The following is a 25,810-nucleotide window of genomic DNA, read 5'->3' as shown; positions in this document are numbered from 1 at the left end:
TCCAAGTTATGATATTCAACTACAAAAAAATAATAATAAAAATAAAAAAAAATAAAAAAATAATCTACCCAAATATGAGATATATGGAGTATACACTTAAATGGGCCCAAATGAAAACAAAATAGTTGATCCTCACACAAAAGTCGGGTTAGACTCTTTCTCGGAACGATTAGATTTTTAAGTTTCTCAATTTATGATTTCTTTTCTTCGTAGCTCTCTTAGTTGCTAGTTCTATGGATATCAACTATCCATGAATTAGCAGCTTTGACATCTTATTTCAAATATTTTTTAATTTGAATAGAGTGTTTTTCTATTAAACAATGATTAGATGTAGCATAATCTTATGCATTTTCTTCCATTTATATACCATTAAAAAAAATTTGACACGACATATTTGTGCAGGCCAGTTAACACCAAGTTTACCAAGTTTTATTTTTTCACCTATATCCTCTCCGTCATGAGAGGAGTAGTGTTGGTGGTAGTTTATGGTTGGTTTAAACAAATTAAAAAAAGAAAAAAGAAAGAAAACTGATGAATATTGATGGTAATTCAATATTCCATAAAAATAGAATTATTTCAGAGTTGAATTTATGTATGAAGCGAACTTTCTTCCTTTTTAGGTTTTTGTGTGAAACCTCGACATTCTATCAAAATTAATAGAAGTTTGAAGCTTTTAACATTACCCTTTGTTGAAACTATTCGAAAAATTAGTTTTTGCAAAGAATGTAAAAAATGGTTTTTTAAGGAAAGTCTTGGCCCTTGGGTGAAAATTAATATACTTTTTTTTTTATTAGAAAAAGGAAAACAGAAGAGAGAGGAAACAGTTGGTAGTAGAGGGGCAAAAGGAGTCGACTCCACCGCCCGTTTTGCCCGTTGCCCGTTGCCCGTTGCCCGTTTTCTTAACATGCCACGTGAACCTTCCACGATCCGCTGCCACCGATTTTACTGCTTCCACGAGACTCAACGAATCTAAAATCGCCACGTGTAGAATAGTCAACGACGTTTGATTGACACACACTCTCTAGTTAATGGGACAGTTGTATTAAATAAAAAGAGAAGCTACAGATTAGTGATAAGCAAAGAAACAAACATGAACCATCACAACTTTTAGCTAACGTACAGCTTCATAAATTCACACACACACTCTCTCTCTCCCTCTTTCTCTCTCTTCTATACTTTCCACCGGCGCCTGAGTTCCACCGCATTCTCCGGCCGCCATGGATTTCCCCATCCGTGGCGCCTCCAAGCTCTTGTTTAAGGTGTTTTTTGTGGTATTCGTGATTGTTGTGGCGGTTGCATTGCCGGAAAATTCCACTTCTAGATCGTCTTCTCCGGCTATGTCCGGCCAGATCAACTCGAATTCCATCCTTGTTGCTCTACTGGATTCTCATTATACGGAGCTGGCGGAATTAGTTGAGAAGGCTATGCTATTGCAGACCCTAGAAGACGCCGTCGGCAACCACAACATCACCATATTTGCCCCTAAAAATGAAGCTCTGGAACGCGATCTAGACCCTGAGTTCAAGCGGTTCCTTCTTGAACCGGGGAACTTGAAATCGCTTCAGACTTTGCTGATGTTCCATGTGATTCCGACTCGGATCGGATCGAATGATTGGCCGGGTCATTCAAAGTCCGTACGGAAATCCACGCTTTCCAAGCATGTTCTTAATCTTGCTGGCCATCAGTCCGGGGAGAAGACCGTCGATCTCGCCAATGTGATTCATCCAGATGCTATTACCCGACCGGATGGCGTTATTCACGGAATTGAACGATTGTTAATCCCTCAGTCCGTGCAGGACGATTTCAATCGCAGACGAAATCTTCAAGATATAACCGCCGTGAAGCCGGAGGGAGCGCCTGAAGTGGATCCCAGGACTCACCGGCTAAAGAAACCAGCTCCACCTACCGAACCCGGTTCGCCGCCTGCTCTTCCAGTATACGATGCGTTGGCTCCAGGACCTTCTTTGGCCCCCGCTCCGGCTCCAGGCCCTGGCGGAGCTCACCGCCATTTTAATGGTGAGAGGCAAGTCAAAGATTTCATCCAAACTCTGCTACATTATGGTGGATACAACGAAATGGCCGACATTCTGGTTAACCTAACATCGCTAGCGACTGAAATGGGGCGGCTGGTATCGGAGGGTTATGTGCTCACTGTTCTGGCTCCGAACGATGAAGCCATGGCTAAACTAACTACAGACCAGCTGAGCGAGCCAGGGGCACCGGAGCAGATTATGTACTATCATTTAATACCCGAATATCAGACGGAGGAGAGTATGTACAACGCTGTTAGGAGGTTCGGGAAGGTGCGATACGACACGCTGAGGTTGCCGCACAAAGTGATGGCTCAAGAGGCCGATGGGTCAGTTAAGTTCGGCCATGGAGATGGGTCGGCGTATTTGTTTGATCCTGATATTTACACGGACGGACGGATCTCGGTGCAGGGCATTGACGGGGTATTATTCCCGCCGGAGGAGACTGAGGCCACGAACGCACCAAAAGCATTTCAACCCACTAAGGTCGCGGCCAAGCCTCGGAGAGGTAACGGTTTTGTTAAATTTTAAGTGCACTTTTTCCACATTATTTTGATTAATTTCTCTGATTGGTATAAGTTAACGCTTGGTTTGTTTAGTTTACTTCGTCAAGGACCGTAGCATAATTTTTGGTGTATAGGAGCCAAAGTCCCTTTCGTCCAAGATTACTTCATCATTTGATCTAATCGTATATACACTTCACTGATGAATCTAGACCTTTCAATTCCAGAAAACCTTTTAAGAAATTCAAGATCATCGATGTCAATTAAGACTATCCTTTGGATTTCACTCATCGAGAAGACGCCACTATTGCCATAACCTATTATATTAGGACATATTATTCATTCCAACATCATTATCAATTGCTAGAAAATAAAGAAAATATGGGTTGATTGTAACCTTTCGGCTAATTGAATATAATCGATTAGTTACACACATAGGTGCGTGAGTTTGACTAGATTTGGTGGAGCCTTGATGTACACTAAAAGTTACTCTTTGCGGTTGCTTGAAAATATGGTCTCATCGTTTACGAAGGTGAAAATGAAACGTGGAGATTTCTAGATACGTCTCTATGGGGATAAATATTTACCTTTGCAGAAAGGAGGGGTTAACAAGAATTTAGCAGACTAATGTCTTGTTTGGGTTGTTTTTATGAGCATTTGGGAATCAAAATAATAGTCTAGAGCAGGGTGGAGCGTTAAAGTTTCCTAAAGTTCAGGGCAGATGATCGGGTTTAAATGGTCCAAGAATTCTGCCATTTGTGAAGTGAGATCATATATATTTAAGGATGTTAGAAAATTGCTAAATATTGTCAATCAATGTGGTTGAAGATGTATCGTAAATTTTGGTACAGTCCATTGATTTCCTTGGAACTTCACTAAGACTTAATATCTTCTTCCTATTCTTATAAAGAAAAAAAAAATCTTGCTACAGATCCGGAAGATTATATTCTTAGAGATGAAAGGAGTTTCCTTTTATAGGAAAGAGGAAAATTGTTCTTCCTTTTAAATCGGGTTCGCTATGATAGGCTCTACATTGTGTTGCATAATATTTTTGATCCACACCAGAAAAAGGAAGCAATTGCCAAGTTAGGATTTAAATGTGCTCTAGTTCCATTGGAAGTATATTTGGAATTTTGGATGTGATAGAATTTCCTCATCTGCTTGCTGTAACAATATAATATGATTTAGTTTCTAATGTTTTGGCAATCTTTCATTTGTTTTTTCGTTTTAGAGTATAATAGAGGTGGGGATTCGAACCGCGGACATTTTAATGGTTAACACATGTTGAGCTAATCTCACTTCGGCATAATCTTTCAATTTAGTCCCTTTTGTTATGTTATGTTTCAATTTAGTCTATTGTGTTTCGTTATTTTCAATTATACTATTTCCATCAATTAATGTGAAAATGGGTTACTGACAAGCTTCCATGGCTTGATACTTAGTGAATTGACATAAATTTAGAGGAGAAATTAGGTCATTTGGGAGGAGAAAAAGTTAAAATTTCTTCCAGCCTCTTAGAAGTTTATACAAATTTCTCATTCAAATCGCCTAATTCTCTTTCTAATTCGTTTTTTTTTTCCAACTCACAAAATTTTGATGCAATTTAAGCTTCTTATAACCCAATTAAACACTCACCAAAGGAAAGGGTATGATTGAAAAATGTTAAAAACATAAGGGGATGAAATTGAAGCTTTTTCAACGGAAGGACCACATGGACTAAAAGCTTGTATGTAGTCTAAAATTTCATATTCGTGCAGAAGTTTGGATCTCCTTTCCTGAATCGATTCTGTTAATTTTTTACTTCTGGTTTGAAACTTATCTATTCTTCTACTATATCTACTGCTTGAATTAAAAACTTCTAATTTGACAGGGAAACTACTGGAAGTTACTTGCCGGATGTTGAGAACTTTTGGGCAGGATTCTTCTTTCACAGCTTGTCACTGAAGCTTATATTGGTTGATTAAACCAAAGAAAAAGGTTTGGACTTCCTCTCCTGCATCGTTGTTATTATTCTCCATTGATTAGGGTTAGAATCCGTATAAGTTAATGCAGCCCCGCTGGATGAAAGTATGGTCTACAAACTCAGTATAATAGGATAATTGTTACACGCTAGGTAATCTTGCCATAAACTTACCATAACAAACTTCTTATTAGATTAAATGTTATATTTGTCATAAACTTCGGTATCTCATTTTGGTTTTGAACTTTAGACTTGTAGTCTCTCAACTATCAAATACTTGTTGGCTCAAAGTGTAGTTAGCTTAGTGGTAATTAACCTGGATTCTCACTCTTGAGGTCGGAGGTTCGATCTTCGCATTTATATTTGAAATGTTTTATTTTATTTTAAATCCTCAAACTTCACATTATATATATTTTAATTACTGTTGCTACTTTCATTAATCCTTGGAAGTTGTAATACTTTCACTGATCATTGAATAAAAATTTAAATATATATTAAAATTTTTTAATGACATGTATTTTCAAATACTTGTCTACAAATACAAATTAGATTAATAGACATAGCTTATGTCTATTAAATAGCCAACATGAGTATAGTTGAACTCATATAAATCATTTAGTCTTGATCAAGAGGTCTAAGGTTCAATGTTGAACAAAAAAAACTACAAAATAATTTATAAACATTTTACATGGATCTTTATTTTTTTATTTTTTATTTTTTTTAATAAAAAAAATTTTAATGTGAAATTAAAAAACTCCTAGAAGTTAGAGATCAAAAGCGAAGATTTTTACCGATTGAGCCCAAAATAATATTATTAACTGGGGATACATATGAAAAGTAAATGAAATCCAGACATATCCAAATTTCTTTGTTGAATTAGGACTTCCAACGTCATACTCATATTATATTAGGGGAGATTTTCAAAAATAGAAAAAATAAGGAGAAATATTTGTATAAATAACAAAATTTAATTATAGTTGTGATCAATGTCTATCACAGATAGACGTTGATTGAAGTCTATCAATGTCTATTAGTGATAGATCTTGATAAAAGTTTATCATTAATAGAAGCTGATAGAAGTATATTAGTGTCTATTGGTGATACTATCATTATTTATACTATTATTGATACTATCAGTAATAGAAATTGATATAAGTTTATCATTGATAGAGATCGTAGAAATTGAGACGAAGACATGAAATTTATGACTTTTGATGCAGATGTGGTATAATTTGTTAGGATGCAGTGGTGTCAGACAAAGGAAAATCTGGAAGGAAGAAGAACTCGGGCATATTCTACAATTTAAGTCACTTTGGTGGGCTGTTGGTAGGAGAAAAGGCTGCGTAGTTTTTTTTTTTTTTTTTTTTTAATTCAATGTTTTGGAGTACATAATATAAGTCTATTTTGTATACCTTATTCATTGTCCGTGGTGGAGGTGGGATCTGTAAGTTGAGTCTGGCCAAAGATTTATGGGCAGGTAAACTTGCATGCTTCTATTCTGCCTCAGTCAATAATTTGAAATAAAAATGTACTAAGGAGTGCGAAAAAGAAAAAAAAAATTCTTTCTGTAATTTCATTTTTATTTGAGTTTCTTCAATAAACTCAACATTTCCTTTGTTTTTATTGCACCAATGGAATTTTTTTTGTTAAGTTCCGATGAATCAATATGGCTAAGTGGACGAAAAGGCAATAACTACTTTTGATCATTAGGTGTTCTTTCTATGTATAAAGATCATACATCTTCGGTAAATAGATAGAGAATTAACTTTTGAACAAATAGATATTTCACAAATGCTGGCTTAACAGAAACACAAATTTCAGGCCCGTTAGTAAACCATTTTCCAAAAGTTTTTAAATTCTATTTTTTTTAATAGATTTGACTTGATTTTTGAAAACATTGATCGGAGTAAACACCATAACACCAAATGGATTCTCAACTCCATATAAAGTTAAGCAGGTTCTATTTTTTCTTTAACAAGTATTTTGTTGAATTGAATTGTGAAATCATGGAAAAGCTCATTATATTTATTTATTTTATGATATAAGTCCATATTTACCCAAAGTGAAACATCATCTATCGATAGTAATTTAAAAAGTAGATCTCAATTCATTTTGTTGTTTACCTATGTTTCATAATCGTAATGAACTGTAAGAGGTCTTCAAATTTGTAATTAAAACGCATAATTTAATTGAGGAATGGAGGATGTTCAATCCAATTATAGTTAAAAATTACGTAGATCCAACTACCTTTACCATTACTGTTATCGTTACATATAGTTACTCTAACAATATGAAAATTATTAACTTACCACATTTATTATTATCTTTACCTTTACCGTTATGTTAAACAATAACGGTAACAGTAACAGTAAAATGTGACAGATTTATAATTATTCTAAGTAAACACGATCAAAAGCAATCTAGTTATGTTTGCAAATCTAATTATGTTTGCAAGTTAGACCTATTATGATTCATTAATCAATGAGTTCTCATTTCGATTACACCAGTTTTCATTTTGGATTGGTAAACATGTCCTAAATCCAATTATTATTGGGTCATTATTTGATGATCCCAATGAGTGGTCCCGTGTGGCAGAATATTTCTTACCACCGAGAAAAAGAACAGCCTATATGCACTTTACTAAATAAGCAAGAACACCCCATGAAGGATTCTTAGAGATTGTAGGCCTTGAAATGTTTGGAGATACTTCCCTCAAGTCTCAAGTAAATTCTCTCTAAAAACTGGCCGAGTAGCAGTGCAAACCTTCTTAGTGATGGTGGGGCCATGGACAATAATGTAAAGGAAAAGAGTAAAGGTGAGCTATCACAAAACAGTTTTATGAATTCGATGAATCTAAAAACACAATAAAATTTAAATTGCTTACTAACTGGCCCTAAAAAACCGATAATAATTTCATTAAAACCGAATCTCGTTCTTCGGGTGAATTGGTCTCATTTCTATTGCAAGTCAAAATGGTTGATACAAAAGCATGTTTCTCTTGTACGTCAAAAAGGCCCATGTAACATGTGCCATATACAAGGTTATGTATTCTTCTAGCAGTTCAAACACATTAACCAGCAAACTTATGCATGCATAGGACGAAGGTAAACATAACATTACCCGAAGTTCTTGAAGCGTTTTATTTCATCTTTTCCTCTTTGTAGCAGATCCTGAACCTCGACCGCCACCTTTCTTCTCTGAAGCTTGGGAACTTCTACCTCCTCGTCCTCTGCCACCGGATTTCTTGGCGCTTGAATTTTCCATACCCTTCAAATCCAATTGCACTTGCATTCCTGACAAAATATCAAGATATAAAGTCCATTAGAAAGAAAGACCACATATTTTAGCCAAATTAGAAGCAAAGGAGAGATCAGCTACCTTTCTTATTCAAGCTTTGAAGTTCCAGTTGCAGCTTCTCACCGTTTGCGGAGTCTTCTATAATTGTAAACAAGGAATGTGTTAGGATACCTCCTAACAAAAATACTTAAGGAAACACAAATAACACCAAGGTAGAACTATATTGCAAATATTGGTAAAAGAAATTACTATATAACAGCCATTTGAGAGAACTCTCTCTCCTTAAATTCCCACCATGAAAATTCTTACCAAAATGATCCACACCCTCTAAAGACCCTAACAACACTACATTTTTGTAACCAAGGCACTCTAGGTTAATCACTCACCCCTATGCCCTTATCATTATCCTCCTAATAATCCTAATGTATCTCTAACTTAGGGCTCCCACAGAATAATGGCCAATTAGAGAAGCAGGACTTTCCCAACAAGCAGTACTCACTCATTAATGGTTGGTCTAGAAGAAATGAATCGAATCTTACCTGCACCCTCATTGTCCAAAGAGTTTTCCTCATCACTTTCTGCCAATGTGTCTCCACCAGCACCTTCAACTGTATCCTCAGTCGGTTCTAGGATCGCTGCAATTCGTTTCTTAGGGGCCTTTTTCATTCCAGGAAGTGTAATAAGATCTGCCGCCCGCACCATGTGTGTCTTGCTAACTTCTTTGTATGCCTTTGTTAGAGCAGCCTTGACTGCAGGGGCCACGCCATCCAAAGGATTCTTACGACCCTGATTAGGAGAATCGTCTGTGAGAAAACTACACTAAAGAAAAAGATAGCCAGTATAGTAGGCATGATCTTACTAAACAAAACATAGATAACAATACCTGAAATTTTGACAACTCAAGAACAGTATCAAAATCCTCCTGACTGATTGAATATAGACTCATAAATTCGACCACAATTTTAACAGCTTCATCCTGATATTCATATCATTTGAGTACCTAGAAGAATTTATCATTCCTATAACTAAAATCAGACAAGCAAAATATATTCTAACCTTAGGCAGCGTGTGCAGTGGCTCAGTCAACCTCTTTAGAAATAGAGTAAGGTTCTCAACTCGTAGCTGTTCCCTGCATTATTTTGTATACAAGTGTTATAGCTTGCAACTAATGGCACAAACATCCATGTGAAAAGAGTGGGGTTAAGAAGCTTACACGTGTATTTAAGACAAACTTTTAACAAGTTTTCAAAATTATGATCACAAACCAGCTAGATTTCAGAGCAGGCAAGAAGCCCTATATTTGGGAATAATCTTAAGAGGAAGGAGAACCCATAATTCTATAACTGTGGGTCCCTCTCCTTTGCCTGAATTGAAAGCTTCTCTTCTAAGCATTAGGATGATACCAGAATCTGAAAACATTAAAAATCTAGGAACTTCTCTGACCATTCCATATCCTAGCCTATCTTAAGAAGTGGTTAAAATTAACCATTAAGCCATTGGAAATGCAGATTTTTTTTAAAAAAAATAAAAATAGAACGAAACAATATATTAGTAAAAAGAAAATGGAATGAAACTTCCTAAGAGAAGTAGTTACAAGACACTCTTCAATCAGCTTGAAGGTCAGGAGTTTAGTCCCAAATAAATCCCTTAAAGAGTTTTACCATGGCCCATCAAGTGATCTTTTTTTCACAATAAAGAGCAATAAGATACTGCATCTTGGTCTTCTTATTCTTTTTTCATTTTTTATAAGAAAAAATGTTTACTATTATTATTATTATTATTATTTTGGATAAATACATCAGAGGAATTCATTTCACCCAAAAACAAGAGTAATGGGCAAGGAAACAAGATGTCCCCTTCCCAAAACAAAGACTTCCAGAAAGACCTTCCAATCTAGGTTGATCATGTGAATGGTGTAATTACAAAAAAGATTGTGAAATAATATTCATTGATAAGGTGATAAGTATAATCGAAACACCCTTGAGAGTATAGTTGCAAAATATATTATCTAAACAATCCCAATTTGAACGACAAAAATTTGGAAGACAGACATTTTCTGGAAATCTCTTGCCTTACCATTCACCATTATTTGTTTGCAACTATAAGACTCAAAGGATAGAATTCATCACGTCAATTCACAGCTTTCAGCAAGGGGAATATCCATACAGGAAATATAATATGCTACAATAATTGAAAGAACAAATACAGCAAATGACAAATTACCTCCCTGAACAGGATTCACGAGACGCAAGAATGTGAACATGCAAATCCTCCAAAAGCCTCATATTTTTTCCAGATGTTGAATTTTTTCCCAACCATGCACCAAATCTATTAAAATTACGCTCTCCCTGCATGAATAATGCACAAGCTTAGTATAATTTTAAATGCCACAATGGCACACATACCTTGAAAGTGGAATACTGAACTCTCCCCACATTATCCAAAATAAAGTATTTTTGCTCACAGGTGGAAGACTGTAATGCATATCAAATACATTAAGATGGTTTGATAGGCTCAAACTGATACTATAAATGAAATTTACAAGAAAAACTCTCTACCAGTCAAATTCTACCAACTCACTGACAATAGCTATTTTCTCATACCTCCAAGGCATGTGATAATTACTAATTTTCTTAACTCATAAACCATTTAAAGAATTAAATAAGATTTCAAAACTTTATAACTTGCATGTACAAAATTTCATCACCTGCTCAAGCGTTTCTCTTTGCCCATGCAATAATGAAGCTCTGTCACAGAAAGAATTATACAAAGATCAATAATGAAGGGTAGCGTTAGTTAAAAAAAAAGCATCAGATCTTAGCAGTGACACAATGAAACTTACGGTATTACACAAGAAGCAATACAACTACTTTGAGAGAGTTGCCACTGTCGATGCCTTCGAATCTGTACATTGATTATATCCCCATCTGCAATTGATTCAGCTGTACGAGCAATCAAATCCATCCGTTTGATCCCATTGTCATCCTTACTAATGGCGCTTGGCCTATAATTAATATAATTTTCCTGCAAGCAATTATAATGCTCAGATTTCTCCAGTTAAAAGGCCTTTCTGAATAGCATATCTTACCACATTCGAATACCCCCCCCCCCCCCCCGGGGATTTCTTTACCATTCTTTCATTTTTGTTCGTTGTTTTCATACTGTAGGAAACATTTATTGACTTGTAAACAAAAAAACTCGGGCATTGATATTATAATGCAACCTCTTAGATAAAAATTCAATCTAGAAAGAGTAACGAAAGTAAAGACCAAAAAGAAAGTCCCATAAAATAAGTTTCTTTAACTCGCTTTAAGTGAAATAAACTCCAATCAAACATGCAAAAATATATGAATTTATCCTAAAAATCATGTTAGTCCACATCTAAAATTTTATTTAAGAATTCTTTCAGGGGTACAGGTAGACAGTTGATACATGTATCTATTAAACCAAAGAAAGATACCTGAATAAGAAGAGGGACTAGATCAAGATCACTCATGCTGAGGTCAATCCGTTCATCCATCCTTAACTTCCCGGAATTAAAACCAAACAGCCTACAAGTGCAACGACCTCGATAAATACGTGCAGCCAAGAATAAAATCAATGAGCACCTCAACTTCTAACATCCAAGAGGATTGATCCTTTTTTCTTCTTTTCATAAGTAACTATGATTCATTGCAAAGATGAAACATTCAAAATCTTCCAAGATATTAATAAATACTTTGCAACGAAAAGGGCAGAATTGGCACTCCAAAATACAGCCACAAAAAGGATGTTCCTGGGGCAAGGCAGGATGGAGATGACTTCCTCATACCCATCGCCTCTCCCATTTGATTCCCCATTAGGGTGGGGACTCCCCACAGAGAAATCACAAAGATCGGGTTCTCCACGGAGAGAATTACTTTTTTTTAAAACTAAAAGAGTGGATTTTTTAAAGAGAATATTCTTAAAGTCTCCCAACAAAAACAAAATAATATTTCATATCAAATTACCTAATTTTTTAAAGTTGTTCAAAAATGTCAAATTATCTATATGGTATCTTATAAGTCATTAAAAAATAAAAACCATAAATTTAAAAATTACATTCATAAACAATAACATACATACTACATACATACATATATATAGCAAACAGGATGGGCTGTTTACAATTCATAATCAATAATACATATACATTGTTGGTATATCACGTGAATTTTACCTTTTATTATTATTACTATTACTTTTTAATAAGAAACCAATAACTATACTAAAAATGGAGGCAAAACGACCTAAGGGCAGTTAGAAGAATGCATACGGACAGCCTTCCAATCCAAAAGAATTATGGGTAAAGGGACATTACAAAAGAATTTGCTATGGGGGAGTCAAACAGGGTTTAAGAATAGCAAGTATTATACATTACTGCTCCACAGTAGTGCTACATGAACAGAACAGAACAGAACAAATACAGCAGCCAAAAAGGCTTAGCCAGATAGAAAAGTTTAGAAGTGGGTCAGGAATTAAGATTAACTTGTGCATACTTATCAACAGCAGTGAATGGTGAGATATCTTCATCTTTCATACTGCTCAGAAGCCGTTGGCGAATATCATCATATTTAATAACTGACATAGACAGACTCAGGTACTGCAACTGATTTAGTGCCATACGCATATCCCCATTTACTCTTTCTGCAAGTTCCTCAAGAGCAATCTGAAACCATAGTGTTAATCAAGAATCAAGTTGCTACAACCAATACCATGCATATTTACAACCCACTCCAATAAATGAGCAACAACCATATTCCAAGTCACGTATAAAGTGTTTACCTCATTTACTTGAAGGCCTTCTGCATTTGCAACTTGAATCAGTCGTTTTGCCATCTAGAAAAGGTAAAACTAACATCTATCAAAATTTTATAGTATATCCCAATGATGTAAAAAGATGAACAAAAAAGGGAGACAAAGACAAACAACAGAAAAGGAATGCAACAAAATCAAACTAAAATCATAGTTACAAAAAGGCCTAATAACTAACGCCCGCAAGGAGGCATTGAACCTTGCCACCTTCCAGAACTCATCACACGACCTCTCCACCTTTCTAAAAATCTTATTGTTTCTCTCGAGCCAAGCTTTCCACAAAATTGCAAAGAAACTGACTTTTAATCCATTGAAGGGGCAGAGGTAAAGAATTAGAAACTGGCAACACTTGAGAGTATACATGTGATGACATAACTTTTTTTCTTTCTTATTTTTGGTGAAGACTTGAGACACGTCAAGTTCGCTAAAAGAAGAAAAAAAGAGATACGTGCAGAGGCAAGGGTATTAGGCATTTCCTTCGATGTAACATGACCAGAAAAAGGTCCCCAATGCGATTTGATGATAAAGGGTCTTGGTGACGTTAGAAGAATCCTTTACTTGCGAATTATTGCAATGTTTCAGGACAACTTGGAAAAATAACTACTGAAGCCGAGTCACTGTAATTCAAACACAGGATATCACCCTCGACAGAGGCAGGAATAATAGATAATAAACCATAAAAGATCTTTAAACCTGTTGTTTTGTAGGTTTCCTATAGCTGAGAATAAGACAATAGTTCACGAGGCTTTTCAGCTTCTGGCTGTAACGATCATTACAGATGCAGATAATTGGTATTTTGGACATTTTAATGCTTGCAATCAGATCAGCAACTCCACCCCTATCTCCAGCAGACATTCCATCTACCTCATCCATGATCAACACAGTTTTGGGATGTTTTGGCCTGTAATTCAACTTAACTATTATCCCACCCTTAAATACCTAACACAACCCTGTCATATTAACTTAATGCAATAAGTTCCGGAAATGCACACTAACTGATTCATTCTGAAATGCAGCGATTCATTGCTGATAAGCTCCTTTATAGAATTTGCATTGCTTCCACCAATTCCCTTGTGAATTTTAGCATCTGACTTACCCCGATTGTCGCTGGCATTTACCTAGGTACAACACACACGTGAGGGAAGTTGAATTTGAAATTATTACCAAGAATAAATAATCCAAATGCTCCCCAGTGTGTTAGTTTAAAACAAATGAAGTACCTCTATAGCCTCAAAACCAAGCATCTGGCTAACCAACTTAGCCGATGTAGTTTTACCTATGCCAGGACCTCCACATAACAATACAGCTTTTTTGGCACCAGAATCATTGAGCTTTTTAACCTTCTTTTTGCTTCCAACATCTAGGAAGTTTTCATTCCAATGTGCCAACCAATCATGAAGTTGTTTGACCTACAATTGTAAAATGCAACAAAACTTAGTTGCAATGACATTAATATTTGATTTGCACACATAAAACCTGAAAAGATATGTAATAATATGTAAATCACAAAGGAGAAAATAAGAGATTTAAATACCAGTGACTGATTCCCAATAATGTCATTTGGAACCTTTGGCCTGTATTTTTCTGTCCATGTTAGGTTAGAGAATTCAGCTGTTCGGCTTTTTTGCTTAGCGGGTGAAGCACCAGCAGTCAAATCTTTGCGGGCTGCATCCAAAGTCAAGGAACACTTGTCACTAGAATAGCCAACTTATCAAAGTCAAGATTTCATGCAATACAATTAAGACCTGCCCTTGTTAAGATTGTATTCAATACAACTAAGACCTGTCCTTAGGCTGTTCTTTGTGATTTATACAGTTTCTAGTTTCTTGTCAAAAGACCCAACCACTCAAAAAGGTTGAACGTGTTTCAGGCACATACAGGTGTAGATGAAGCAAGACTACAAAAATTTTCAGGAAAACTCAGTGACTGATGGAAAAGAATCTCGGGGATACTTTTGAAAAACCTTTTGCCTCCCCCAATAAACTGCCTGTTATGCCCAAGCAAGACAGATTGGGTATAGCACTGATCAAACAAGATATCGCTAATTGAACAAGTAGACGAACAAGGAGGCTTAAGCAATGAAGGCCCACAAATTTTTCCTAGGAATGTACAAAACCAAGGAATGTGAGTGGCTCTGATACCATTGACAGCTTTAGCTTAAATGGCATGATTCTCATTGAAATTGAGGGAGAAAAAGAAAACATTGGCACAAGAAAAGCAATTATATACAAGCAATTTGTTAAGCCACCAATTGTATTTCAATATCAGAGAAGGGGCAAGAAAGGAATTATCGAGGGACCAATGCATCAGGGGAAGGAAGTGCTACGCGAGTCTGGATGGGGAGTATATAGGCTGGAGTGAGGGAATGTTGAGAGTAGCTTGGTTCTGAGCATTTTCTCAAAAGTGAGAAAGGGAGGGACTCCAGTCTTCTACAATAGAATGGGAAGTTTGTAATTGCTTGAGGGCTTCTCGTTTTCCTATGAATAAAGTACTACTGTAAGGGAGATACCTTGAACAATTAAGAGAGAGACATATGATATGGGATTCATAGCTAAAGAATTTTTCCTTTTCCTTATATAACCACTCTGGCCTTAACAGTTTACCCATGCAGAGAATATATGAAAGAATTTGGAGAAGATTTGCAGAAGAAATGGCTAAGCCCACATTGGACACACATTTTAACATGAAACATATAGAGAGCTACTAATGGAGATGATAACTAAGATACCACAAGTGATGCTCACTGTAGTTAATCAGGATTCAGGCACTCAATCTTTTTTAGGCATAAAGAAAAGGGATGGTTCAGCCTCAGAGATCAATTGACTGAACGTAAAGGATGGTCCTTTCCTGGTTAATGTCTAAAAAATGATTGAATAAACAATTTTCGACCAGAAGCCTAAACAGAAATATGGACACACTAGGATATCTTCCCCATATTGTGAGCTGAAGAAAAAGAACTATATTACTATAACGCTTTAGAATATTATCATCAGCTCCCTCACTAGATAAATTATATCGAAAGTTTGACAACAGCAGTCGTAGTGTCTTCTGTGTGTCAATCAGATAGATTGAGCAAGAGCCAAAATTATTGGCAACTTACACTTTGCTTGTACTTTCTGGAAATTTTTCTCTGTCGGAGATTCCATGGACTTAACCACAGATTTTTTAGGATGTTGCTTTGGAGGAGCTTTTTTGCCTGATGCACGGATCATGTCAAATAAGCCATCCTCAGTGAGAAAACCAGTTCTACAAGAAAGAGGGAGACAGGAAAAAAAATGAAAATTTGGAAAGAGGTAAAGGAAGAAACAGGATGAGTGCATTCCATTTCAATAATTTAAGGGATAAAAAATACCCCAGCTCTTTTGCTTTGGAAGATTTTCGGCCACCAATATCTTCATCACATAGTAGATAATTCTGCAAACATAAGGAACTATCATTTAGCCTCCCCAAAGAATATTGAATGGCCAATCAAATCATAATAAGTGTGCAGGGACTTTTTCTTCTTTAGATAAGTAAAAATGGTATAATGAATTAACTGTTTTTTTGCTGACAGATCCAGTTACTCGCCCACCATGGCGTTTAATCAAATCTTCTGCTTCTTCTCGTTCCAAACTGTAAAATGGACAACAACCGTTCTTATGCCAATTCTTATAGGATGTACAACAATAACACGCAAAAGACATCAAGAAATGGAGCATACTTCATATATGATACAAATACATATATAAAAGTTTATCTCCCGTAATCAGCTTTAGGTGTTTTGGGATCTCCCCTTATTTCATTTATTCAATGAAATGTTACCTGTCTAATAAAAACATATATAAAAGTTTAAAGATGACCAAATAACATGAACCGTGCCTATTGGAAAATCATGAATTCATTTCAAAAGAAAAAGAACGTGTAATTAAAAAAGTTTAAGAAAGCAATGATGCATCCAAATTTCATTTCAGTTTAACAAAAGAAAAGAATTTTTTCAATAGTATGCTTCATCATTTCTGGTCCAATAACCATAACTGAGAAAATAAGAGGAATAACCTGTCAAGGGTTCCACTAATTACAAAAGTTAAACCAGCTAAACACTCCGAAGCACCTTCAGGGACTTCCTGAGAAACAAGCAGGGAAGAAAATAAACACAATGGGATAACAACGCACAATGCACTTAACCACAAGTTTTTCTAGTCAGTCCAAATATTTTCACCTTTTCTCCTTTGTGTGGAGGATCTTTCCTTTCCCCAAAATTCATAAATCCACCCCGTCCACCACCTCTGCCTCTACCACCAACGGTTGTAGCAGATGAACCTCTTCCCCCCTTACCCCTTCCACTAGACTTCAGAGAAGAATCAGTGCCCTTAGTTTCCTCATCATCACTCGCTTCAATTTCTACAGATTTCTGTGCAATTCCCTTTCCAGAACCACTCTTCAACTTTTTGTTGGGAGTGACTTCAGACATGTTCTTTCTAGAACTAGAAAAAACAGCATCGTCATCAATTTTGTTTGATTTTTTTAAAGGCAGCGCCTTCGGTGATTCCTCATTATCTGTTTGAAACTTTCTTTTGGTGGGTGATTCCTTAGTATCCTGTGGAGACTTTCGTTTGATCGGGGATTCCTCTGTTTCTTTTGTATCATTGGCCTTCTGCTTTTCTGATGCAAAATACTTGCTAGTTATCCGTCTGCCAGTGCTTTCCCCACCACTCAGCCCCTGCAATCTCATTTGATAGCAAACAAAACATATTGGAGTAGCACAGCAAAAAGGTAATAGACAAATGTAATTGCACATGGTATTATCTTTTCCACGGCATTCCGAGCGCTTGGACAATAGGAAAAAGAACGAGTATAGTACAAGCAGCAACCCAGCCTACTCACAGAAAAGCCATTCCAATGAAGTAGAAACTTGTCATGACCAGTCTAGAAACCAAAACAAGTGTGACAAAACAAAAACACACACACACACACACACAAAAAAAAAAAAAAAAAAAAAAAAAAAAAAAAAAAAAAAAAATTGACTATTTGAAAAGTGAAAACAATGAGTTCAAGAACTGAATGGACACTTTTTGCCCACTTGGAGAAGCTTCTTGGAACTTGTAAGGATTGAGGCTCTTTTCTCTCTTCTTTTGTAGATTTTATACATCAATGAAATTATTTCCCAGAAAAGATAAAGAAAACTAGCATTTTATAAAACCAATGAGTCAAGCGATCCCGAAACCTCTGCATCTACAAGCTGTCTACTCAACAAAATATCCCCTTCTCCAGTTTCCATTCCAGCAGTTACCATAAGAATCTCCAGGCATATCTAAAAAATAAAGAGTGGCTGGTTATATCCACTCCTTCTAGAATCTGGCATGGTTACAATGCCCATCCTAATGTGAGGAAGTCATTGCTGTCCCGCTTTATTGTTAGAATTAAGGTGTGGAAGTAACAAAATAGGTTCAGATATGGTGTCTCCAGCTGATAGACCCCCAATCACAAATGTGTATAGGAGGAAGCGCATAAGAAAAGAGAGTGGGGAAAAGAATGTTGTTACAAGTGAGTTAGGAGTGGGTCCTGTAGTGAATTTATGTGTAGGGGTCCAGTGTTGTATATAACAAAAATTATGAGCTTTGAGAGGTAGCTTTTTGGTTAGTCAATGAGAGGCTAGATTGAGGGACAGGGGAAGTTCTATAGTTCTTCCCTTGAGTTTGTACCTTTGTTGATAAATAATACTACAGTTCATATCAACAGCTCAGTAACAGGACTCCAATCATCAGCATCCTAAATTTCCATTAAAAGGACTTTTGTATCCTAGCAACGACAATGAAAATAAAAAGATTAAATTTTCATCTTGGTGGGGCATTTTATTTCTAGATTTCTGTCTCCAATATTCATCCTCCCTAATCAACACCTCTAACACCTTAACGTCAAGGATTATCCAGAGGAAGTCCACCATTAGAAAACCATGACCACCTTTTTCTTCTGACAATACCTAGAAGCTATTACTCATTCAGAAGTGCATCCTTTCTTCTTCTTTTTTTTTTTTAACCGAGTGCATCCTTTCTATTTACAAACAAGAATATCAATAATTTTTCTATTTTAACTGTCTCTCTATTGCAGGATCAAGGCAAAAACTAGAGACGATTGACATCAAGATAATTGCTTTTTATAGCATCACATCTCAGAAATGAACTGAAGACCGGGTTTTAAATATAGCTCAAGTTTCTGTCAGGAAGCCCATATACACCACCTCATACACGAAACTATGGTTCCAGAAACATACACCCATAATTTATCCACATAACAAGGAGTTATTATAAAATAAAGGACCAGAGAAATGTGCAGCTATAGAAACTAGTGATACATCAATAATATAATGATACTTGGAACAGGCCATCTCAACTAATAAGAAGAGTTGGGTCAGAAAACACACTGTTTTTCCGGACTGTAGTTCAGCTGTAGCGGATTTCTCTGAGTTGCTTGGAGCAGGTTTTGCTTTCTTTGACCCACTGCCGTTCTCTTTATCGTGTGCTTTCATGAACCATTTTCTAATGTCCGCCTGTTTACCACATCATAATTTAAATAGTAAAGAAGACCGAAACAGGCATTGTCAATTGTGAGACTATGCGAACGTAATTCTCGATAAAAACCCAAACTCCAGTCGAGGAAAAAAAATATACAACAAAAAAACCAAAAACAACTTCCCTTGTGACTATTAAAGAAATAATGCGAGGGCCACAGCAATAGAAACTGAACCAAAAACCCTAACTCACCATTGTAGAATGTAAGGCGGAGTACAAAAGGCAAGAAACGCCACTCCACTGACAAGTTCACCTTTCAACTGAGCTCTGAAAGAACGTCAAAAATCAGAATCGTTAATTCTTGATGATGGTGGTATTGCACATAAACCGCAAGCCGATTATCACAATCGAGTTATTCTAGTACGCTATGATCGTCAACGAAGTTAGCAAGTTAATAAACATTTGTCCTCGATAAATGAGGGACGGGGAAACTCGATATTTAGGGTTTTTCAACAACCAGTTCGCAGCCGAAGTGGAACAATATGCTGCAAGAGAAATTGCCACCGCTCGCTTTGGGAAATGTGGGGAAGTTCGAATCGACATGGCAGTTCTTCATAGAATGAAACTCGAGTAACAGGGAACAGAAAGCGATTAGAGGAACTAACCAGGTTCCGGTGTGAGTGATTAGACCGAAAGAAGTGAAATATACCTTTTGGTTCGTCTTGGTCGAAGACCGTCGGCGGCCTCCGTGCCTTGGAAGCTAGGAGGAGATTGCAATGGCTCGAGGATTCTGGCGGGTGAAGGCCGGGTGTCGTACAAAAGTATTATGCCACGTCATCTGCCCCGACGCATAGAGACGGGCTCCTCACTTGCGAACGTTTTCTATTCTTTGTGGGTTAAAATATCATTTCGGCGGTGTTTTGACTCACGAAAATAAATTGAGTCAAAAGTTGATATAATATATCAATTCAATATTTGGCCAATTAAAGAGTTGAATTGGTATATTTTATCTAACTCTTCTTTTTTTTAATGTTCTCAATAGCTCCACCTATCTGTCAATATCAGCAATTATCGCTATCACACTCCAAGAACCAACTTCAGGCTCCGACAACCATCTCTGATGATACAATTATGGACTCCGATAACCACATCTAATGACAACTCCAATAACCAACTTTGACTATCACCTTTGTGCAATCAATTCTAATGACCAATTTTGGGCTTTTAGCAAGTACCTCCCACAACAAATTCCAATGACCAACTTCGACAACCACTTCCAACTACAAATTCTGACGAAAATCACCTTCGATGACTACCTTCGAGCGAGCAAGTCCAACAACCAACTTCGGACTTCAACAACCACCTCCGACGATAAAAACTCTAGCAACTAATTTCAATACCACTTCATACTACCAACTTCGAGCTCGAATAATGACTACGAACTCTGGCGAAAATCATCTTCAACAATCAACTTCGATGACCACCTTTGCGCAACCAACTTCGACGACCAACTTGGGGCTCCGAAAACTACCTCCGACGACATACTCTGGATATCAATTCCAATATCACCTTCATGCGACCAACTTTAGACTCCGACAACTACCTCCAACTACAAAACTTCAATGAAAATCATATTTGATATTCAATTTCAACAACCAATTTCGATTATTATAAGATTGATGTCAAAGGTTTGGTCTAAATTGCGTTGTTGGAGATTCATAAATAAACTATTGTGTTACCTTTGAGATTTGTTTTGGTGGACTGAATGTCACATTTGATGAATAACAACTTCAATATGTAATGGACGGTGGTGTTGTCTTTGAGTTTGTAATGTCATTGACATACTTATCATTGAAGGGTTGTTTGGGGTGTTGAGTTGAGATAAGATGTTTGAAGTTCTTATGTTTGTGAAGTTCATATACCTATGGAGTGTGTTTGGGGTGCAGAGTTGAATTCATATATATGAGTATTTGATGCAGTTTTTTTAACTCTAAATAATATGCTTTTATTATTAATATTTATATTTTAAAATGTTTTTATTTAATAATTCTACCCATCTTTGTTTCAAATAAAATACTTATTGCAATTTTTTTCTTTTAATTTTTAAATCTTTTCTTTCTTTCTTTCTTTTTTTAGCCATGAACAACAATTAACTCATTACATTTCTTGTAGAATTATGGTTAAATAAAATGAGAAACTAAAGTGAAACCAAAGCTTTTGACTCTAGTTAATTTTTCTCCATGAATTTTATTATTATCTTTTTCTTTTTCTTCTTATTCCTATTGTTGCTCTATATTTTTACTATGTCATGATTTTTTTTAATTAAATATCCCAAATCATCGTAACAACCAATGGAATATTACCACATTTATTCCACAGTTTCACTTTTATTTCCTCTAAATTTAGAGGATCATCAGATAACAAATTTATATTTTTCACTAATTCTTGCTGGAAAATGTTCTAGGATTTTTTTTCTTTTCATTTTATGATTTTTTTTATTACATGTTACATACTTTTCAACTACATGCATACTTTTCGTAACACTCATTTGATATGTGAATTCATTATGTATAAATATTGCACTTAATGTAGACAAAATAATATTTTTTTATATATATAATCAACAACCCTACAACATACTTTAACAGTCATGAGTCTTATAATAGTCGGAAGTGGTTGTCAAAGTTGATTATCGAAGATAATTTTTACTGGAGTTTGTAGTTGAATGTGGTTGTTGGAGCCTGAAGTTGGTCACATGAAGGTGTACTGGAGTTGGTTTTTGAATGTTGTCATCGGAAGTGGTTTTCAAATCTTTGAAGTTGGTCGTGCGATAGTGGTCGTCGAAGTTGATCATCGAAGATGATTTCCACTAGAGATTGTAGTCGGAGGTGACTGTCGGAGTCTGAAATTAGTCACATGAAGGTGGCATTAGAGTTAGTTGTTGGAGTTTGTCATCATGGTGTCGAAGTCTCGAGTTGGTCGTCGGAGTTGCTCGCTCGAAGGTGATTTTTATCGGAGTTTTTAATCGAAGGTGGTCGTCAGAGTTTGTTGTCGGAATTGGTCGTCGGATTTGGTAGCGCAAAGATGGTCGTCAGAGTTGGGTCGTCGGAGGCCATGATTGGTTGTTGAAGTTGGTCGCGCGAAGGTTGTCGAAGCTTGGCGTTGGTCGCCGGAATTGTCATCGGAGGTTGTTGTCGGAGTCGGATTTCATCGCTAAAATTGTCATCAGAGGGGTTGTCGAAGCTCGGAGTTGGTCACTAGAGTTGTCATCGGGGTGGTTGTCGAAGCCCAGAGTTGGTCATCGGAGTTGACATCGGAGGTGGTTGTCGGAGCCCATAGTTAGTTCTTGGAGTGTGACAGTGGGCGATGGGTGGAGCCATTGAAAACATGGGAATAGGAGAGTTGGGGTGAGTTGGTAAAATATACCAACTCAACTCTACCAATATTTAAATTGGTGAGCCAAACAATGAGTTGGTATATTATACCAACTCAACTCAACTTATGTTGGTGAGCCAAATACCACTGATAGTCTTCTATCATGGTCTTTCAACATACTGACAGACTTTTATATATTTTGTCATAATCTTTGAGTAATAGTAATCACATTGCATGTATAATTCTATCATAATTTATCGATGATATACTTCTATTAAAAAAACAATCATATACTTATAATTTAAATGGTGATACTCCTATGTGTTTTTGTTACAATCTATCAATCGTTGGTTTGGTTGTCATTTTGGCCTTAAATCATCAAGGCGACTGCATGTAAAGACAAACTATTAGTTTATCACTAAACACAACCCTCGAACAAATAAAGTATTAAATAAGTATATTAGTGATAGACTTCTATCACTATCCATGAATGATATTGTTCCGAAATCGATGAATAAATAATACATAAAATATAAAAGAGTAGAGAATTTACACACAAATTTATGTAGTTCACTAATAGTGTATTAGCTACGTCCATAGAGCATAAGAATAATGATTTTACTAAGATAATGTTACAAATTACAAAATAATTGCACCTTTAGGGTTAGAGAATTTATATGGTGCACTTCTCTAAACTTTAGGGCCATAATCGTAGATTATCATAAATAAATAAATGTGCTAAATGCAAATTTTGTTTAGGTCGTTTGAAGTGCCATATAACATATTCAAGGCATTCCAACAGATGTAAATAAAACTAATGGTAGAAATAGAACTAACGATAGACTTCCATCACTGTCTACTAGTGATAAAAAGTGATGTAGGGCTATCACTTATTTTATCAGTGATATAGAGTGATAAAAGTCTATCGTTGATAGATAATTTTTTTATCATATCACTTATATTGTGAATTTCATTTATTACTTGAATTTCACACACACAAACACGAATATATATATATATTAAAAAAAACCAATGATGAGCTTCTATCATTATCTGTCAGTGATATAAATATTGTTATCCATCAATGATAAGAAAACAACCAGATAGGCTTTTATCATTGTCTGTTAGCGTATAACAAGATCAGACTAAAATGCAAATATGCTATCATTGCTATGTGAAGATACAAATTAACGATTACTAAATCACAAACCAAACTTTATATACTATAATTTTTTTAAAAAATAAAATCCCGATGGACCTTAATAGATTAGATATCATTTTATTGTTAGAATGCACATATAATTTTATCAGTAACTTACTTATACATAAAATAAGACATTCATATACTTACAATACTATCATGTTGATACATCTATATACTTTTATCAGGGTCTATCAATATACTGTAGGTTCTGATTGTTTTTTTGACCTCAAATTATTAAGGTAGTTATATGTAGAGACAAACTATTAGTCTATCACTAAACACAAACCTTAAACAAATAAAGTATCAAATAAGTATATAAATTATATACTTCTAAAAATTTTATCAATATCTATTAGCAATAAAAATAAAATAAACGATAGACTTCTATTAATAGTAAACAATGATAGAAGTCCATCATTAATGTTATTAATAATATAAAGTGATAAAAGTGATAATGATAGAAGTCTATACCGATATACTTTTTCATTATGTCACTTCCATTGTTGATAAACTTTTATTTGTTACTTAAAGTGTATCAATGATGTCGTTGATAGAGTTGAAATAAGAACAAATAAGACCAATGATAAACTTCTATATACATATCTACCATAATCTACTAGACATAAACAATGTACAATGTATCATAGTCTATTTGATTCTATTGATAAAATGGTCTATTAGTCACGTACGTATAATTCTATAAGTGACATAATCTACCAAACATAAACAATGATATAATATATCGTAATCCAAATTACTTAATAAAAATGAAGTCCAAAATGAAATTTAAGTTGACCGAAATGTTTTTTTTAAACCCATCATCAAGGTAATTGCGTATAATTAAAGACAAACAAAAATTTTATCATTGAACACAAACCAGAAACAGATAAAGTGTCAAATAAAGTATATTAGTTATAAACTCTATTACTGTCTATCATTGAAATCAAGAATTTCAGACATTCAATGTCTGTTTGTGCTTTCGATGGGCCTATTTAGCATTTTTTGTAGACCGAATATAAATTTGGTTATATTTGTAATTAGTTTTAAGTATTGTTATCTTTATAATATTTTAATCTTATTTTGATATGTTTGCAAGGAACCTCTAATCAATTTTGATAAAAACAATTAACCTCAAAAGGTTAAATTTAAGATTTATTTAAAGAATATTGGGACCAAAATGATATTATAGCTTTATTTCTTTATTTTTCTTCCATGTGCAACATAAAAACCCACGGAGTTGCTTAAATAAATTTTGCCAATGTGGGATTGTTGTAAATTTAAAAGATATTTTCTATATTTTCTCTGTTTAGTTTTTTTTCCACAAAATCTTTTTATTTTATTTATTTATTTAATCAATCAAATGAAAGTACTAAAACAAACATAACTCAACTGGTGTACGATTGTGTTAATGATATAAAGTACGTGGTTCAAGTTCCCTTATCCACTACTATGCTAAAAAATTAATCAAATGAATGGTTTGGTTGGCAATGCAATTAATTTAAGAACATTAATTTTGGATCGATTTAACAATTTTACTATATTTAATTATTTCTTTATTAACATCGTTTTCAAATTTGATTTTGTTTTTTCTTTTATTAATTTCAATTGATATTTATTTAATGTAATATATTTTAAATTAAAAATACTAACGAGATGGAGTTGAATTCGACATAAAAATAGACATCTCTAATTAAAAGTGTAAAATATTAAAATTTAAAGACTAATTGAAAACTCCATTAAAATAAAATGTAATATTCCAAAACCTAAAATCTAGGAACCGAGTCGAAATTAAAATTTAAAATAAAATGTTTAATATTTTGAGATTGGTTTTAGATATCGAATCAAATTAAAACTCAAAACTTAAGATAAATGGTATAATATTTTAAAATTTAAGAATTAAAGTGATGCTTGAATCAAATTTTAGGAGAAAAAAGTTTTTTTTCTTCAGATTTTTACAGGCGAGACAATTTCATAAAAATCAAGGATGCGTTTCACGTGATTTTTACAAAAGTCAAAAGTTAATTTTAACAATTTCTTCTAAAAAGTTAAGCAGCCTAAAAGAATTCGCTTGCAAACGTGGATAGATCCGTCCTATAAATGGGAGAATAAAAACAAATAAA

The 25,810-nt window shown here is 34.9% G+C and overlaps 2 protein-coding genes across 6 annotated transcripts; one reads left to right on the top strand and one right to left on the bottom strand.

Annotated features, from left to right (window-relative positions):
- Positions 1 to 1,078: 1,078 nt before the first annotated feature.
- On the top strand, positions 1,079 to 6,115 carry LOC120088532 (fasciclin-like arabinogalactan protein 17). Of its 2 annotated transcripts, none has more exons than XM_039045913.1 (3): positions 1,079 to 2,538; positions 4,404 to 4,510; positions 5,733 to 6,115. In XM_039045913.1, the coding sequence occupies exons 1-2, from the start codon at positions 1,218 to 1,220 to the stop codon at positions 4,475 to 4,477; spliced, it is 1,395 nt and encodes a 464-aa protein (XP_038901841.1). In that variant the 5' UTR covers positions 1,079 to 1,217; the 3' UTR covers positions 4,478 to 4,510; positions 5,733 to 6,115. The 2 variants fall into 2 exon arrangements, with proteins under 2 accessions (XP_038901841.1, XP_038901840.1); XM_039045912.1 differs by having other exon boundaries at positions 5,714 to 6,114.
- A 1,268-nt stretch (positions 6,116 to 7,383) lies between these two features.
- LOC120088160 (replication factor C subunit 1) lies at positions 7,384 to 20,009 on the bottom strand. Of its 4 annotated transcripts, none has more exons than XM_039045267.1 (23): positions 19,821 to 20,009; positions 19,364 to 19,438; positions 19,024 to 19,149; positions 16,822 to 17,322; positions 16,659 to 16,726; positions 16,160 to 16,235; positions 15,976 to 16,037; positions 15,724 to 15,869; positions 14,158 to 14,288; positions 13,844 to 14,032; positions 13,620 to 13,741; positions 13,317 to 13,524; positions 12,594 to 12,647; positions 12,308 to 12,477; positions 11,251 to 11,341; positions 10,633 to 10,814; positions 10,498 to 10,537; positions 10,014 to 10,138; positions 8,847 to 8,919; positions 8,674 to 8,766; positions 8,330 to 8,576; positions 7,872 to 7,928; positions 7,384 to 7,786 (listed from the first exon to the last, which is right to left on the bottom strand). In XM_039045267.1, the coding sequence occupies exons 2-23, from the start codon at positions 19,364 to 19,366 to the stop codon at positions 7,638 to 7,640; spliced, it is 2,913 nt and encodes a 970-aa protein (XP_038901195.1). In that variant the 5' UTR covers positions 19,367 to 19,438; positions 19,821 to 20,009; the 3' UTR covers positions 7,384 to 7,637. The 4 variants fall into 4 exon arrangements, with proteins under 4 accessions (XP_038901195.1, XP_038901198.1, XP_038901196.1 ...); XM_039045270.1 differs by having other exon boundaries at positions 7,872 to 7,925; XM_039045268.1 differs by lacking the exon at positions 19,821 to 20,009 and adding an exon at positions 19,629 to 19,784.
- Between the last annotated feature and the right edge of the window lie 5,801 nt (positions 20,010 to 25,810).

This window comes from Benincasa hispida, chromosome 10, assembly GCF_009727055.1.
Source record: "Benincasa hispida cultivar B227 chromosome 10, ASM972705v1, whole genome shotgun sequence".
NCBI lineage: Eukaryota > Viridiplantae > Streptophyta > Magnoliopsida > Cucurbitales > Cucurbitaceae > Benincasa > Benincasa hispida.
Note: the sequence above shows the minus strand (reverse complement) of the source record. Positions and strands in the feature narration are given on the sequence as shown.